General features: G+C 33.7%; 1 protein-coding gene across 1 annotated transcript; it reads left to right on the top strand.

The window, feature by feature from the left end:
* Nucleotides 1-952: 952 nt before the first annotated feature.
* On the top strand, nucleotides 953-16423 carry LOC106660996 (ABC transporter G family member 23-like). The gene is made up of 15 exons (XM_024230694.1): nucleotides 953-1240; nucleotides 5887-6022; nucleotides 6082-6236; nucleotides 6300-6407; nucleotides 6467-6557; nucleotides 6899-7030; nucleotides 11498-11625; nucleotides 11681-11900; nucleotides 11957-12134; nucleotides 12233-12348; nucleotides 12472-12542; nucleotides 12606-12694; nucleotides 15764-15940; nucleotides 15998-16084; nucleotides 16143-16423. Exons 1-15 carry the CDS (start codon nucleotides 996-998, stop codon nucleotides 16421-16423), a joined length of 2214 nt encoding a protein of 737 aa, XP_024086462.1. The 5' UTR covers nucleotides 953-995.
* The last annotated feature ends 2478 nt before the right edge of the window (nucleotides 16424-18901 follow it).

Here is an 18901-nt window from a genome sequence, read left to right on the forward strand (position 1 = left end):
TATAATTAGAGAACAATTTGTTTGTTTATGATCCTAACCTGAGGGTTGAAATTGACCTCTTGGAGAGGGTGCAGAGGAAGGCTACCCGTTGTCTTACTTTTAAATTTGATCACCCTACATTCCTTACGAGGACCGGCTGAATCTTTTTAATCTTGACATGCTCTCTTTTCTTAGATTCTTGTCATCTTGGGCTCTGGACCTCTTACAAGTGCCATCTCTTCATCTGGAATTTTAAGTAACTTGTCTCTGGTAGTTTCTCAGCGGTGGTAACGACCTTGTAAAATCTTCCTGTGGAGCGGCACAGGACCAGTTAATCAACTCAAAACACACAGCTAACGTTGTCCCCGGGTTCGTCGATCTCTTCTCTAACCCATTTAATGCTTGTAATAAAATCCTGTAAAACTTGTTATGTAAGAAATAAAAGGTCAACGTTCCATTTTAGTTTTTTTTTGTGAGTTCTATTTTATTGATTGTATGTTAATATTTGATCATTTATATTTAGTAAGTAATGAGTAATAGTTCTAAATTATATTTTAATGTTTACCTTTATTTGTAATTTTAAGGACTATTTACTAATAATTTTCTCTCGGCTGTTTATTTTTTTATTTTTTGACCATGAGTCTGTTGAAACTATATTTGTAATAAGTATTATTTAGCTGTATTTCGTGGGTTATTTAGCGACCGGTTGTTCAATAATTTGTTGAAATAGTGAGGAGAGGACAGGAATGAAATATTTTAGAAAAAAACCTTTTTTAATTTTTAGCGGCGTTTCGTCCCTTATTTAGGTCATCTTCAGGGCTTGGGTGAATAAACATATGTTGATTTGAAAAAAACTGTGTTGTAATTCACCCACGCCCTGAAGATGACCCGAATAAAGGACGGAAAGCGGCTAAAAAATGAAAAAGGTGTCTAAAATACTTCATTCCTGACGCTCACCTCACTATTTCAACAAGTTAATTATTATTGTTAATGAATGTCGGGTTAATTTTTTAATAATGGACGTTTATACAAATTTGCGACACGCATTTTTAAAGGTGCTTCTCGTGTTGGAAGCTAGTTTCTATCCCAAGGACGCAAGAAATAGCAGTCATATTGCTGTCATTTCTCGGTTAGAACGCTCACCATTCGCACCGGCAGAAATGGAATCAAGTGTTGTAGTGGATTTTCAAAACGTATATTTAAAATACGGTTCAAATTGGATTATCAAAGGGCTCAACTTGAAGATTCACAAAGGGGCGATGTAAGCAGATTTTCTTTTTTATCTATGACAATTATAATTGTAACATTTAAGCTAAGAAACACGTAAAAAGACAATTAAAACGGGTGGAGAACCCTTAGGTCAAGACCCGTAAATTAGTTAATACGTAGGCCATAGGGTCACCAGTTTTAACCCAGTTAGTGCCCGTAAATATTTTTGGTAAAATATTTTACTGGAACTTTATTGTCTTACTTATGGGAGGTCTAAGGTAATTTAATTTTTTTTTAAAAATATATCTCTTGTTATATCGTGATAATTAGGCGATGCCATCTGGGCTGGGTAAATGGAGCATGGACCAATGAATACCAAGTTTTGATACATAAAAATATAGAAAAAAAAGATATATGTATTACAATTTTATTACAACGATTTTTAAGATTTTTCAATTACTTAATATGTACATATAATTATTAATTAAATAACGTAACATTAAATATTAAAAATAAATTATCTAAATAAACATAACACAATACAATTTTACAGTTTTTCTCTATTTCAGTCATAAGCACTCCTTGTCATTTGAGTACACATTATTTTATGCGAAGTGAAGGAGTGTTGACATAGTTACAAACATGTTTTTTTTTTCTCAAGGTGGTATTAAACAAGTTCGTAATTTCGTACAGGCAATTATTACCAATAATTACGGTACCCGGGGACAGCATTGTAGCCACTGAGAATCATCATGATTCCTACAAAAACATTTCATGTCTTCCATAGTAATATTTTGATTTTCTTTAACTTATGATTTTTCCTTCTCGAAGGTGGGATAATAGATCATCTCAAAAAAACAACAACAACCAGTTTTTCTTTCAATTCACAACGTTTCGGATTTATTTTAATCCTTCCTCAGTGGTCAATTAATATTTTGTATGAATTTATTAAACGTTTTTAATTTTATTGTTTAATTTCAATTTTAACGTTTTTAAATTTAAAAAATTATTTTTCAAAGTTCTCGCTACTAAAACGCTTATTTCACGGTTTTACAAGTTTAATATTGATCACATCTTACTGGAAATTTAACGTAGTTTTCAATGGTATCAACGGATTTGTCCAAAACCTTTTATTTTTAGAGTTATCGTTGTTTATTTGAAGCAAGATCGTGAAATCTTAAAAAATCAGAAAAAGTGAAATAACTCCGAGACTGCAGAGATTCAGACCATAGTTAATTGGGACTTTTTGATTCCATTTTTAATGTAGAATCTACTGGCAATGTTTGTAACACGAGTATCTGAACACCTTGTATAAATATCCAGTGTCTTTTATATATATAATAAACATTTAATAATTAAAATAAAAAACTAGTTGTTTCTTGTATTGTGAAACTACAAACACCTTATTTTCGTTTCGGAACCGGCTGGAAAACAAACTTCAATTGTCTGTTAGATTTTGTTAAAAATAACTCCTTTTTGAAAATGTGGGACTCCATTGACGCTGACTATTTGCATAATTTACGAGCATTTCTGTTTGTGTTAATTGTTCAAATATTTCTTTTAATTTAATTTAACCAGAAACAATTATTTATTCAAACGGTTGGAATTGTTTGCATTTTTTGAAAAAATATCGTTATCTGGTGGCACTATTTATTCGTGCGTGGCCGTTCAACTAGGCTGGACGCAGTGGTTAGGGCAATTAATTTTCGCTACACAATTGTTCATAGTGGGTTTTGGATTTCATTAAACACTCAAAGACAAAAAACCGGACATTCGTATTTTGTTATTTATTTCAAATTATATGTCTGTATTTTTATCCTCATATTAATTACAACATACTTATTTTAATTAAACAAAAATTAAACGTTATCAGAAATTCATGAGTTTTAATAAAAAATATTTATTTATGATGATTGAAAAGAAAATTCACCAATACAAGGGAAAAAATCATTTAATGATAGATTAAAACAACTAAAAATTTATTCCAATCAATTTTGAACCTATTTTTACTATTCTAACGTTTGATTTTTTGGAAAATTCTTTTGGGCGTTGAAAAAAATTTGACAATTTATATGTGAAGCCCCCTTTCAATTTGACTGATGAGGATTCTGGAAGTTAAGAATTAAGATTTTACGTTTTAATATTAAAAAAAAATAATAAAAATAAATTAATAAATTAAAAAAAAGGAAAATATTAAAACGTTTGTTCGGAATCTGAAAGACTTAAATATGTACCACACTGGCTCTTTTTTTAAAATAAACTGTTACAAAATATTAATGACTGACGACCACTGTTTAACCACTGGTTAACTCACCTGAGGAAGGATTAAAATAAATCCGAAACGTTGTGGATTGAAAGAAAAACTGGTTGTCGTTTTTTTGAGACGACCTATTATCCCACCTTTGAGAAAGAAAAATCATAAGTTAAACTGTTAAGGTCGAAATATAAGAAAATTTTGATTTTCCTTATTTAAAAACCGCCGAAGCAACCAAAGAGTTATAATTTGGAAAAACGTTCCTTGCATTGGTGAATTTTCTTTTCAATCATCATAAATAAATATTTTTTATTAAAACTCATGAATTTCTGATAACGTTTAATTTTTGTTTAATTAAAATATATATGTTGTAATTAATATAAGGATAAAAATACAGACATATAATTTGAAATAAATAACAAAATACGAATGTCCGGTTTTTTGTCTTTGATTGTTTAATGAAATCCAAAACCCACTATGAACAATTGTGTAGGGAAAATTAATTGCCCTAACCACTACGTCCAGCCTAGCTGAACGGCCACGCACGAATAAATAGTGCCACCAGATAACGATATTTTTTCAAAAAATGCAAACAATTCCAACCGTTTGAATAAATAACTGTTTCAGGTTAAATTAAATTAAAAAAATATTTTAAAAATTAACATAAACAGAAATGCTCGTAAATTATGCAAGTAGTCAGCGTCAATGGAGTCTCACATTTTCAAAAAGGAGTTATTTTTAACAAAAGTTAATAGACAATTGAAGTTTTCCAGCCTTGACCGACGAAGGGTTCCGAAACGAAAATAAGGCGTTTGTAGTTTCACAATACAAGAAACAACTAGTTTTTTATTTTAATTATTAAATGTTTATTATATATATATAAAAGACACTTTGGTTATTTATACAGGGTGTTCAGATACTCGTGTTACAAACTTTGCCAGTGGATTTTACATTAAAAATGGAATCAAAAAGTCCCAATTAACTATGGTCTGAATCTCAGCAGTCTCGGAGTTATTTCACTTTTTCTGATTTTTTAAGATTTCACGATCTTGCTTCAAATAAATAACGATAACTCTAAAACTAAAAGGTTTTGGACAAATCCGTTGATACCATTGAAAAATACGTTAAATTTCCAGTATGATGTGATCAATATTAAACTTGTAAAACTTCGTGAAACAAGCGTTTTAGTAGCGAGAACTTTGAAAAATAATTTTTTACATTTAAAAACGTTAAAATTGAAATTAAACAGTAAAATTAAAAACGTTTAATAAATTCATTCAAAATTTCTTTAAGTTTTTTTATTTTTAATTATTATTAATTGTTTCATTTTACCAATCCTTCAACCACGGTTTTTCCTTTCCTTCATCCATTTCTTCGTGTTTGAAAAAGTAATTAAAACAGCAATTGCACCATTAAAAATAATATTAAATGGAGTACGTTTGCTGAAATTTGCTGGTTTCTAGGTTTGGAAATAGTATATTAAAATCGCCATAGTAAGTTTGCCAAATTTGAAAAAACAATTTTTTTTCACGAACGTTTACAAGTTTAGTATTGATAACATCTTATTGGAAATTTAACATAATTTTCAATTGTGTAATCGGATTTGTCCAAAAACTTTTAGTTTATTTGAAGCAAGGTCGTGATATCTTAAAAAATCAGAAAAAGTGGAATAACTCCGATACTGCGATTCGGATAATAGTTAATTCGGAATTTTTGGTTCCATTTTGAATGTAGAATCTACTGGCAAAGTTTGTAACACGAGTAGCCGAACACCCTGTATGTGTATAAGTGTATGCACATATACATAGATACGTTGTTGTTTTATTTTACTTATATAGTGTTTTCTCTCTCTCTTTTGTTTATTCCTCGAGAACAAATTTTTAGTCCTGTTTTGTTTATTTATTAAAAATTCATAGTCCAACTCCGGCAGACGGTTGATAACCATTGACGTTATGTGCTTCTTAGTTAGGTGCAATTTATATTTTTTCTCTCTTTTGTTTACCTAATAAATTACCTTTTTATTATGGTAGATGTAATAAATAGTGCATTAATAGATAAAGTGCGTAGTTGCACTCTCTTCCCTCTCAAGAAGAATCTTTGTTACCTTTTCCTCACTCCTTTTCCATTCATAAATAATTTTACAAACTCCTATAGTGTTAGTTTACTTATAACTAGCATTTATTATTATTTTTAATTATTTAATTGTTTGGGAAGAATAAGAGATTCTAATGTTAAAATGTGTAGTATCTAGTTTTCAACAAGGATGGAATTGCCACTACGACCTTCTTACACAATCGTCCTCGAATAACTTTCAAAGATTTATATTAATTATTTGTATATATAAATAACGAGGCAAGCCTTGAATTTGAAATAGAGATAACTTGACTGAAAAAATTCTAATAAATTAAAAGAAATTATTTAGAGAAATCTTTTTTTGCTTTTAGATACAGCTTGCTCGGCCCAAGCGGAGCTGGGAAGACGACAGTCGTCGGCATGATTTTGCGAGAGATAAAGCCAGATTTTGGCGAAATTAAATGGAATGGGTTGGACACAAGGCGAGACTTTGGCTACATGCCTCAAGTCAGTTTCTATAATATTTTTAATAAAATCGTAAAATTTATATTTAATTTTTTTTGTAGTCGGCTTCTCTTTTCGATGATTTAAGTATCAATGAGTTATGCGTATATTATTCTTTTCTTTTTGGAATGGAAGGTCGGATACCCGAGGAAACGAAACGGCTTCTCGGTATACTAAATCTCGAGAACATAAGCGACAGGAGAGTCGGTAAAATGAGGTATGAATTTGAGAAAAATTATAACTATGGGGAAATATATATTTTTTTTAAATTGCGCTAAAGCGGAGGTGAGCAGAGACGCATCAGCTTTCTCATCGCTCTGATACACGAGCCGCATTTTCTTCTTCTAGACGAACCGACTGCCAGCCTTGACTGTTTGCATTCCAGAGCGTAAATTATTCACTATTTTACATATATTTAGCCTTAAACTATTAGATTCGTTTTTACAGCATCTGGGATTACTTGGTAACACTGGCCGAACAAGGGACTACCATCCTTCTGACGACACACTATGTTCAAGAAGCTGTTAATTCGAGGAAAGTCGGTACCATCGGAGATATTTATATTATTTTTTAATGAGGAAATGTGGTAATTATTGCGCATTGAATAGCAAAAACACAATTAAATAAAAATACAGCCCTTGCGAAAACACGAAACGAGTGAGAAGAATCCCACCAATTATAAAATAAAAAAAACTTGTCTTCCCATTTGTTTACGACTTTTGGCAACGTAGCTAATCTTAGTTCTCTAATAAACAATACAAACCTTTACGTTTCGCAATCACAAAAAATCTTGATTTTGTTAACGTTGTTAAACTGACACATCAATTTATAAATTTTGTTTTACAAATTACAAAAATCAAGCAAGTTTTTCCATCGCAGGTCGGATTTTTGAGGAACGGCGTCCTTATAGCAGATGACACGACTAACAACTTCATAGAAAAGTACGGAACTTCAGATGTCGAGGAGATATTTATATCGTTGTGTAACAGCAATCAGCAATGTGAAGAGCAGGTAATCTTTTTATTTTTAAATCCAAATTTAACCGCGATTGCTTTGGCAATTGATTTTTTTTATGTTGTAATAAAACATTTTCAGTCAATAGAATAAACAAGTTATAATTTTGACTACTTAGGCAATTTAGAGTGCACAGCTGTTATGCGGGTTTATCACTTTCAGGCGTTCAATTTTTCGTGGTGAGAGGGGACATATACTTTATTGTGGAACTCCTATGATTAGACGTGGAAAGCATTTTCTTCTCCAAACTAAGCAATTTCCTCGGTGCCACTTTACGCACTTCTCTTAGTGTGAGAATTGCCTTACTCAAGTGGTTATATTTTATACAGAATAGAGCCTCACATTCTTTCACGTCGTGTGCTGAAGTCTCTGATTTCTCTTGTCACAATCGGCGTGTTTCTGTTTCTGTTTTGCTCATCTTGTTTAGGTGGTAATTGAGAGGGCGGAGGCCCGTACAGAGGCTTATTTATTTTCCTGGAATCTTGCCGGCTGAGAGAAATAAGTTCCTTCGCCTTCCTTTTTCAGAGATTTATGTGTTTATTTGTTTTTGTCCATGCTTGAGTTTTTTCTTAATCAAACAGTTTGTCCAGTTTCAACTTTATTACATACTCCGGTGCGTTTAATTGAGGTTTCGGTCCCATGGGTGAGTGAGTTTTGGATTCCTATTATATCTTTATATCCCGGAACTAGCTTCAAGGTAACCTTGTTGTGTTTTAGGGCCATTAAGCAATTTCGACATTCCAGTTTGTACCTAAAAGCATACGCATTTAATAGTTTTACAGCTGCCTGACTCTACGAAAGTATGTAGATACGTCTAACCTCAATCAGCAATGTGAAGACAATCTTTTATTAGTTAAACCAAATTCAACCGTATAAGAGCAATTGGCAATTGATGATTTATTTAACATCGGGCTTGTTTTGGAAACTGAGATCATCCTATCTCATACTGAGGTCATATCTGTCGGACCAATTTTGCGAATCCGTCCGAATTTTCACCATATGTACGCATTAGAGCGGGTGTTCCTCAGAGAGGGATTCTTGGCCCATTTCTATTTTTAATATACACTGCAGATATTCCTGCACATGTTAACATTTCCGCAAGTAATTCGCTGATGATACAGCGATTCTTACACGTAATTTGGATCCCCTCCATAAACACTCAACACTTACAACATCTGACTAAATTAACAGTACGGTTCACAAAATGGAGAGTGTCAAAGTTGAGCTTTTCTCTAATTTTATCAGGCTCTGTTGTAGCCGTCTCATTTATTTTAATTATTTTTAGAATTAATTAAGGTTTTTCATCTCAACTAAAAACCTTAATTAATTGTAAAGTATTAATTGGTCAAGCGGACCACGAAATTAGTGAATTTAATGAATTAAAATGAAGTACACTTCACTAAAGCTCTCCGTGGCTATTTCATTTGTCGTCGAGAATCCAATCCGATTACACGACATTTGAAAAATGGCAAAAAGGAGGGAAAACTCATAAGGTGGGATTGACATGAGAAGTTAGTGCCCGAGGGGATCGAAGTCACGATAGCTCAAGTGGTAGAGCAGCGGCGTATCTAGCCGAAATCGTGGGTTCGTATCCCGCTCGTGCCATTAACTTTTTTTCATCTCAACTAAAAACCTTAATTAATTGGTCAAGCAGACCACGAAATTAGTGAATTATTTTTAGAATTTTGTGGTGGCACCTCCTTAGATCTGTTTTTTTTAAATTTTCTTACATTTTAGGAGCCTTGACACTATCAAAAGCCACTAAAATAGACAAATATACAGATTAGATAGTAAATAGACATATAAGGGTGGGAGGTCGAGGGCTGTTTCCATTGCTATAGTGGGGCAGGTATGCATTGCCCCTAAAATATTGAGACACTCTAGTCTTTGTAGACTTTGTAGTTTGGCCTGTCTTCTTATTGAGTGTCTTTGTCCACCATGCTAGAGCTTCATATGTGACCAAGGGTCTAACTGTTGTGGTGTGTAACCAGTACGCCATTTTTGGATTTATTCCTTAATTTTTACTTAGGATTTTAACTTTGTCTCTTTGGAGAAAGCTAAAGCTTCACCTTTTATAGTGGGAGCCTTTATTTTGAGCTTCCTTCTTTTTGTGTAGGGTATGAGATATGTTCTTTTACGCTTTATATTTAAATCCTTTTTTTCATGCTCTCCTATAAGCATTGCATTCGACAAAGTGTCTTCGGATTTCCCTTTTATGATTTTTACGAGGTCATCTGCGTAACCTATGGTATGGTATCCTAACTCGTCGAGTTCTTTAATTACATCATCGACTACTAGCCGATAGTAACCCTGCTTGGGGCATTCTTTTGAAGGTGCTATTTGTACGGTCTGACGAGCGAGTTAAGTGTTTATTTTCTGACTGCTTAGCATTCCTAATATCCAATTTGTAGTCGGGAGGTCTATGGCTTTCCTTTATACAGTCCTTAGTACGAGGTATTGTCAAAAGCTCTTTCTACATCCATGAAGTAACAGAGTGCTATTTCCCTATCTTCCAATGATTTGTCAACATGTGCTACCAATTTGTTTAGGGCTGTCTCTATGGATTTACCCTTTTGGTATGCATGCTGTTGGTCATGAAGAGGATTTTTTCCAAGATGATTTTCCTTAATTTTTTAGACTATAATATTCCTCATTGTCTTCTGGACAAAAGAAGTTAGGCTTATGCCGAGACGGACGGCCTTTGCCGAATCTGACGTGCGACTTCCTACTTTCGGTAAGAACACAACCTTTGTGATATGTGCTAGTTCATACCTGGTCCTAAAAATGTCAACCATCATTTGTTACAAGGTTTCCAAGCCCTGTTGCAATAACATGGGGAAAATATTGTTTCCTCATGGTGATTTGTAGGGGTTAATGGTGCTTATTCCCATTTAACTTTGTTGGGAGTAAATATTTTAGGTGAGAGGCTCCTTGCTTTTTGAGCAGTTTGCAATTTCTGCTCGGTTCCTTCTATGACTCTTCTTTGTCATCCACAGGTTTACCCGTTGGGAAGTGACCGCAATCATTTCTACCGGGGTGCTTCTCTCGTCGTGGGTTCTACTCCCATCTGTCTTTAGAAGAAAGCCAGGGTTGGCTGAGAGTCCTTTCGTTAGAATTTCCTGTGTCCTTATCGCAATGGGAAGATCATCCATCCCTTCACAGAAACTTCTCCACGATTTCCTTCTTACTTTTCTCAGAGCTTTATTGCATTCAGGTATGGAGTTTTTGTATTCAACCCATTGTGACATTTGCTCTATGAAAAGTTTTCTAGTTTTAGTCCGTACACCATTTAGTTTTCCACCATGGAACATCTTTGTCTTTGTCCCTTTGGTTTTTAATGAGCTATATCATTCATAGGTTGTACTGAATGCCTTAGTCAACCATGCAGCTAGTTTATCTAGTTCCTGTATGTTTTTAACTACAAAGTTTAGTCCTTCTGTGTTTCTAGCTTAAGATATGCTAGATAGAGCTGCCAGTTAGTTCTCTTAGGATCTCTTTAAACTGCGGCGTTTGACTTATTTGCCTCCATCACAAAGCTCAGGATTCTGTGATCGGACATATATGTTTCCGAGGAAACCTGCCTCTTTTTTATTTTGTTACTAAAATAAGTGAGAAATCATATACCTCAGTCCAAGAGCTAGTCACGAAAGTTGGTTTGTTCCCTCTGTTACTCATCACTACATTATTTAAGTAATTAAAGAGAGACTCACCCCTCTTGTTGATACCAGTGTTGCTCCAGCTGGTATGATGTTCGTTTGCATCACACCCCCATATGAAGTGGATGTTGTTTTTGCAGTGCTGGACATGATTTATACCTGCTCTGTAGATGTTTCTACGTCATCTCCAGGGAACTAGGCTGTCGTCTATATAGTTTTGCCCATTCCCGAGCAGGATTGCTGTTCTACTTGCACTGCAACAAGGTCTCTGGTGGAACAATTGAAATAAGTACAGAAATTTTCATGTATTTAAAATGTAAATGTAAATAATGTAAAATGTAAATAAATTTTCATGTATTTCAAATATTTAAAATTAATTAGATATCAAAAGTCAGAAGTAACAAATTTATTCCTTTTTTTGCTGTTTTCAATTTTTTAAACTACTTTTTTGACATTTTTATGATATTTGAATTATACGTAGCATAAATAAACTGTTGATAACAAAAGAAACCATTAAAAAATGAAATAAGTAGAGAAATTTTCAGAGAAAATCTGAAGTGATAAATTTACTCCTTTTGGCTGTTTTCAACTTTTCTTTTGTTACTTTTTTCTATTTCTATGATATTTTGTTATGCGTCAATAAACAGTTTATAACAAAGAAAAGATTAACAAATGAAATAAGCTGTAGTGTTTCTGATGTTGAATATCCGAAATGGCAAATTTACTCCTTTTTTCTGGCTGTGTATTATTATTGATATTTTCTCCCTTGAAAAAATCTCTCAATATAACGAGTGAAGTTTTTTTACAGGCGATCACTCCAACATCAACGAAGTGTAAAGAAACGAAAAGGGATTTCGAAGGCGATGGCCATTTCAAATGGTGTGGCTTTCGTGCACAACTCACAAAAAATCTAATCTGGGCGAAACACAATAAATTGTACGTACAACAAACCCTTTATTCCCTCAATCCTTCTAACAAAAGTTTACACCAGGATTTTGTACTCGAACCTATTATTTTCAACCGTCCTTTCTGTCATATTCGCTGTGGCGTTCGGCGGCGATCCGATCGGACTGAAAGTTGCCGTTGTAAGCTCCGTGAAGACTTACGAATGCCCAAGGAATGACAGTTACTACAGCCCCCTCCTCCGTTGTAATGTGCCAGATCGGTTCGAATGCTTCATCTACACGAGACTCAAGGAAAAATTTGTACTTGTAAGATTTCGACTCGTGTCTTTTTTCTTTTGAAATCAAAGCGAATACAATTTTAGCTAGACTACGACAACATAGACACTGCGATGGCGGACCTGAGCTCGAGTAATATCCAAGGGATTCTCAATTTTCAAGAAAATTTCACTTCAACTCTAGACTCGTTTTACGGAGATATTAGCGGTTTCACGACTGATGAGATTGACAGTGTTATCATCGAATCATCGATAGATCAGGCGGGTGAGAAATAAAGTGAAATGTTAACAATTAATCAGTACAAGTGGTCAATTATATTTTTTTTTCTCTTTATTAGCTTACGTTTCTAATATTCATTTCAGATTATATCTTCAGAAATTTTTTAAAGAAATTCATATCCAAGAGCGTGCTGGGGTTGTTCGAAGATATAGAACTTTATTGCAACACTTCAAAAACGTTCAGTTTTATACCGATTAAGGTTTGTGATGTTTGATAGTTATGAATGTCGTAAAGTTAATTTATCAAACAATAATTCACATATTTCAAATTTCTTGGTCTATGTGTCACACAAAATAAGCTCTGGATGATTTTTTATTTTTAGTTCGCTGATCCGATTTATGGTTTAGCCGATACCACAGTGGCTATTACTGGTCTAGCGTCATATTTAACGGCGTAAAAAAAATAGAAAAAATATTTGCATAATAATGTTTTATTTAATCGCACGATCGATTTCAGGGTTTCATTCGCCTTCCCGATTATCTTCACGGCGCCGGCGATGCTGATTGAAAAAAAAGGAGGTTTTTTCAAAAGAAATTTAATTTCCGGTAAGAATAAATGTAATATTATTTAAGAGTATATGTAGGGTTCTAGTCTTCGTAGAGGTCATTAGACGGGTGAAAAAAAAAGACTAAATATATAGTTTCATCATCAGGGCCTATTTTATTACAAACTGAAATAAATACAAAATAACATACAATTAATAATAATGTAATAAAATGGTATAAGTACTTTTCCAAGGATGAAGAAACGATTAATATGAAAAACTATTGTACAAGTGTTTTGGGTTTAAGGCTATGGAGCACATGTATAATATATTTTGACGTGAAACAGATATCTCATAAAATTATAAGTAATTACTAACACATAATATTTATATTTGACTTATTGAAACAATAATTTATAGTAAAGTCAAGCAATACCTTGCTGAAAATCCATCAATAAAAAAATGAAGGTCCAACTATTTTTTTGTTCTTACTAGTCTTCACTAATCATAGCAGTCCAACCGAGGCGTCGGGGTTCGTCTCTCTCTCTCACTCTCTCTCTCTCTCTCTCTCTCTCTCTCTCTCTCTCTCTCTCTTTAATTTTTAATCCTTTGTACATAGATTCTGTAAATAGCTTTAATTTAATTTTAAATATATAAAAAAAACAATTTTTGTAAATTTTCTCTATGATCACAAAAGTACCTGAAAGAAATTGTTGTCAGAACAAAAAAATAGTTGGATTTTAGTCATACGGATTTTTTGCCAGGCATTGTTTGACTTTTCTATAAATCATTGGTTTCAATGTCAAATGTAAATATTATGTGATAGCAATTACTTATAATTTTTATATAGATGTCTGTTTCACCGTCGAAATGTATTATGCTCCCCATGTGCTCCATAGCCCATGGAACCATAACCCAAAACACTTCTACAATAATTTTTCATATTAATCGTTTCTTCATCCTTGGAAAAGTACGTACACCATTTTATTACATTAATTGTTAATTGTGTGTTGCTTTGTATTTATTTGAATTTGTAATCAAATAGGCCTTGATGATGGCACTATAAAGTGTCGAAAGTTCAGTGAACCTAGCATTTAGTCTTTTTTTCACACCTCTACGAAGATTGTAACCCTACATAGATTATCTGCAGGTCGATCTACGAATCTTTTATTTAAGAGCTTAAGTGTAAATACTTATTTATTATTTTATCGGTGCATTAATTTATTTACTTATTTATATATATTTATCAGTTTATATACACTGACAGGCAACAAATTCCACCCTATAGATTTTTTTCATTTTCTCGATAAAAGAAAATTCTGCCTTAATTTGTCTCATTGTTTTTACCAATAAATATTTGTTTATGGTATGTTTTAAATTGGGAATATCAATTAGAAGTAAACACACTTAATCCTTAATCCAAAACAAGGATAAAGAATTTTCCCATGCTTACTTTTTATGGCATTTAAAATGTTTATTCAGTCTCATTTGAATCCGGAAGCAATAAACGTAACTATGTAAAGTTTTCATCTTTGTTTTCTTAATTTCAATTTTTAAACTTAAAAATGCTACTTAGTGCTGATGATGTTGCTCGTGGTGTGGCACTTATTGATGATAGACGTTCCATCAGGTATGTGGCTATTGCCATCGGAATTCCCTACTCTGGGAGACGCCGTTAGACGTTTTCGAAAAACTGGGTCCTACCCTAGAAGGCCCGGTTCTGGACGCCCTAGGGTAACGGAACCACATGATGACCGTTTTTTGACTTTGAGAATTTTGCGAAACCGGCACCTTACTGTTGTTTAAGCGATTCAACAGCTCCTGGAAGTTCGAAGTGTCTTTTAGCTCCCCATAAGAGGACTAGAATTGACCGGAACACACAGGGTTGCACAGTTCGCATTTGCTCGAGAACACAGCCATTGGTCTTTGGACGATTGGTCTGCTGTACGTTTTACAGATGAATGTAGATTTGCTCTACGATCTCCAGATGGGCCTGAAAGAGTGTGGAGAAGGCGAAATGAAGCCTGGAATTTTGCCCAGAGCCAACCTTTTCAACGCTTCAGTGATGGTGTGGGCGGCAATCTCAATGGAGAGTCGTACAGAGTTGGTTGTTGTTCGTGGAGGGTCTTTGAAGGCCACTCCCTGTGTGGATGAAATTTTGGAACATCATGCGTTGCCTATCCTCGATGAAATCAGGGACAATCCTATTGTAATCCACGACAATGCCCGTTCACATGTACCTTCAACAGCATAACAACAGGGTCTTAGCCTAGCCTGCTTGTTCTCATCCCATCGAACATTTATGGGATAACCTCAAAAGACGAATAAGAGCACGTCTTCCTGATACACACCACGATCTTGAAAGATCTCTTTGTGAAGAATGGGCTAATCTCCAGCAAAGACAGGTAGAAAGTATGCCGAGGCGTCTTAGCCTGGCCAGCCCGTTCTCCAGACTTGAACCCCATCGAACATTTATGGGATAACCTCAAAAGAACGTCCATCACTTCCTGATACACTCCACCATCTTGAAGGACTCTTCGTGAAGAATGGGCTAACCTCCAGCAAAGAGACACTTCCAGACTGGTAGAAAGTATGCCGAAGCGTCTTCAATTTGTAATTAATGCAAGAGGAGGAAACACGCGATATTGAAATGTTAATTAAAAATCTAAAACAAAATTACAATTTTATCTGTCCGTCTTTTTTTCATCTGTCATTTTCCCTAGCAATTTACTTTTTTTTCATTTGTAAACAAAGTCTCTATTGTTAAACGGTAAAAGAGGTGAAACTTTGATTAATATATAAAAATATATACAAATCAACTTAAATTACAAGTGGGTGGAATTGTTTGCCTGTCAGAATATTTATTTTTAAGTTGGTTTTAGGTATTTATTGCTGTATAAATTGTTTCATCCTTCTGTTGAAATGGTTTTTGTAAAAAATTTTTTAATTTTTTCTAAAATTGTTAAATATTAAATATTATTACTTTCTATCATTTAAAAGATAAAATATATAAACACTTTCCTTACCAGTAGAATTTTGTTACAATATGTAATTTTACTGTTTAAAATAAAATCTTTCATCCATCCATATTTAAGAGCTCTTCATAATCATCCAAAATGTTTTGTTTAAGGCTTGACTTATCTGGAAATGGTGGCTGCACATTTGGTGATCCAAATACCCTTGATGCTCCTGCAAGACTTGATATTGTTTGGAATATTCGCTTGGATTTTTGTTTTCCCCATACTGGGAAACAAACTGCTAATTTTTTCTTTAATGATCTCCTGCAATATAGTCGGCTTTGTAATAGGTTGTAATTAAACTATTTAGACATTAGACGAAATTTAATCTTAATATTCTTTTTTAGTGCTTGTCGTTGTCGAGCTGCTTCGCAATGAATTCGCAGTCATGATCTTGTCTATGGCTCTTTTGAACGTTTCCTGGATGCTTGGAGGTAAAGTTCACATATTAATTGATCATTGCAGTTTGTATAATTTTATATTTTCAAATAGGCGTTTTGTGGCCGCAGATCGCCTTCCCCTATTGGCTCGAGTTGCTCTGCTATGTGATCCCGAACGTGAGAACTTCAGGCTCCATGAATGCTGTAGTAATGAAAGGCTTCCCAGTGACCAACTTAGAAGTATTTTACGCTTTTATCGAAACCGCTTTTTGGATTTTGTTTTCTGTTAAATGTAGCAATTTTTTGTTTAAATTGAATAAAAAGTATTTTTCTTATTTGAAGTTTTATTTCAACCGACAAAATCTACTTGTAAATAATCACTGCTTCTTATGAATCAATAACAAAACTAAAAATTATACTACCTTCTAATAAGTTAGAAGTTTGAAGATGTTTGACACAGATCTTAAAAAGAATGAATCACACGAAAATAAGCGTTCTCATTAGCATACTGTTGTTTTTTCGTCAGAACCTATTGAGTTAGGTGTTGAACTGTTCATAGTCGGGCTAATATTTTCAGTATAAATTGTTTCCTTAATTAATTTAATGCTCTACCTCGTTCACAATTGAAAGTGTCGTTAAATTTTTCGAAATTATAGGCTCTCCAAATGGACAGGACTAATCATTTAGGTCATCGTGAGTTCACAATTACATCTGGGTTTTGTTTTTATAACAGTTACAATTTGATTGTTAAGCCAAATGCACATGTCGATTTTTATCCAAAGCCTATTAACGTTTTATCGGAATTACAAATTGTTATATTCACTAATTTTAAAAAAATATTTGCATTTAGACGAGGAGCTTGTTTTTAAGTAAGTGCATTGGCAATAGTTGTAAAGATAAGTAAACAATGAGAGAAAAGGAAAAAAGAGATAAGGGGAGATTCAGAAAGAAAATGCAAATATAGAAAAATAAAAAGATAGAAAGGGGGTAAAATTAGTGGGTGATTATGAAGGCTGAGAGAGTAAGAGAGAGAGGGAGAGAGAGAGAGAGAGAGAGAGAGAGAGAGAGAGAGAGAGAGAGAGAGAGGAGAGTTTTTTTTTAAACGAGGGTTCGCAACAGCAAAGGTCATATAAACCCTCAGGTATCGGTGTTTTTGAAAAAAAACCATTTGTAAGTATGTCGGGTTCGAATGCAGGGCCGCTGGATTCGAACCCGGGACCTTTACCTTACAGTGATGAGCGCCGTGTCAAAGACTAAATGTGTTTATAAAGGGTGTAGGATATACACGGATCCCCACTCTTTGTGAAATAAAATATTGTGATGGATAATGTGAGGAAGATAGTGAGGGGATGCTTTATGGGCTTTTACCTACACCAAGTTAGTTCTCACAAACGTGTGTGGATAGGATCATCCGGATATCTGCTTATTAGTTATGGATTGTAAGAGTGTCCTAAAGAGAAAGAAAGAAAGGAAGAAATAAAGAGAAAGAGAGAGGGAGGAAGGGAGGGAGGGAAGGGAGGGAGGGAAGAGAGAGAGAGAGAGAGAGAGAGAGAGAGAGAGAGAGAGTGAGTGAGAGAGTGGGAGAGAGTGAGAGTGATAAAGAGAGATCCTTGAGACCTAACTTTGCGTAGGTAAATAAAGCATATTCTCACTCACTCCCTCACATTATCTACCATAATATATTTATTATATAAAGTGTAGGGATTAGTTACATGTATAATGCAAATAGCAGGTCATCATCAACGAATTATTTTTTCGTTTTTGATATTAATTTTCTCAAGCATTTTTTGTCTTCTTCTCCATCTTTTTTTCCCTTTTCCACTACCTCTATGTTGAACCGGCACTAGGTAACTTACTGGGCCTGTCTACATTCACGTGTTTTGATGTTTGATGTCAACGCGTTTCTGAACTGGAATAATTTGTATTTGTGTTCACCGACTCAAAGACCAACATCCACAATCTCCATCTCTATATGTCCATCTTCATTTCTAAATTTCTATATATTTATCTCTTTTACCTCTTTTTTTGTTTTGTTTATTTCTATCCTATTTTTCCTGTTCTTTTATCGTACTCTATCTCGCTTTTCTTTTATGTTACTCTTTCTCCGTCTTTTCTTGTTTTTGTTTTTCTCTATTATCTGTCTCCCCATCATTCTCTCTCTTTCTATCCACCTATGTATTGTTTATCTATCTTCTTTACTTCTTTTTTCCTTTTAGCTCTTTCCTCTTTTCTTGTTCTTTTATCTTACTCATTTCCTTTTATGTTGCTGTGTCCTTCTCTTACGTTCTCTTTCTTTTGTTATTATTTTTCTCTAGTTTTTAATGCCTGCTTCCCCATTTCTCTCGCTCTCTCCCTTTCATATGTTGTTTATCCGTTTGTTTATTACTAGGAGAGTTAAGAATTAAATCTTTTCGGCTTTTTTAGATAGGAAAATATTATAATGTAAAAAATAAATACAAAAATATATTTATTTTTTAGTGCAATATGCAATTAGTATTAACGAACCATCATTAATTTTCTTTTTCGTTATGAGACGGCGTCAAATATGATTTGTGATGTTCCGATGACGTGTTAAAACATGTATATGGTGCTTTAACAATAGTTTTTTTTTATCCAGTTTAGTTTTGCAGGAAAAAAATGCTAGTTTCAAACAATAATGATCTAAGCATCAGTGAAATTGCTTACTACGGTTCATCAATCATTCGGTTTATTTTTTTCAGTCGTTCTCATCTACCACATCACTGTACCTCTGATGTTTTTTGTTGCAAAATTATATATATATANTATATATATAAAATCAGAATTTAGTATCTGCCATTGCATTGTCATTAAATTTCAATTAAACATAGATTTGAGCTGAACAAAACGACT

This window comes from Cimex lectularius, unplaced genomic scaffold (genome assembly GCF_000648675.2).
Source record: "Cimex lectularius strain Harlan isolate CLEC.00 unplaced genomic scaffold, Clec_2.1 scaffold39, whole genome shotgun sequence".
NCBI classification, from domain to species: domain Eukaryota; kingdom Metazoa; phylum Arthropoda; class Insecta; order Hemiptera; family Cimicidae; genus Cimex; species Cimex lectularius.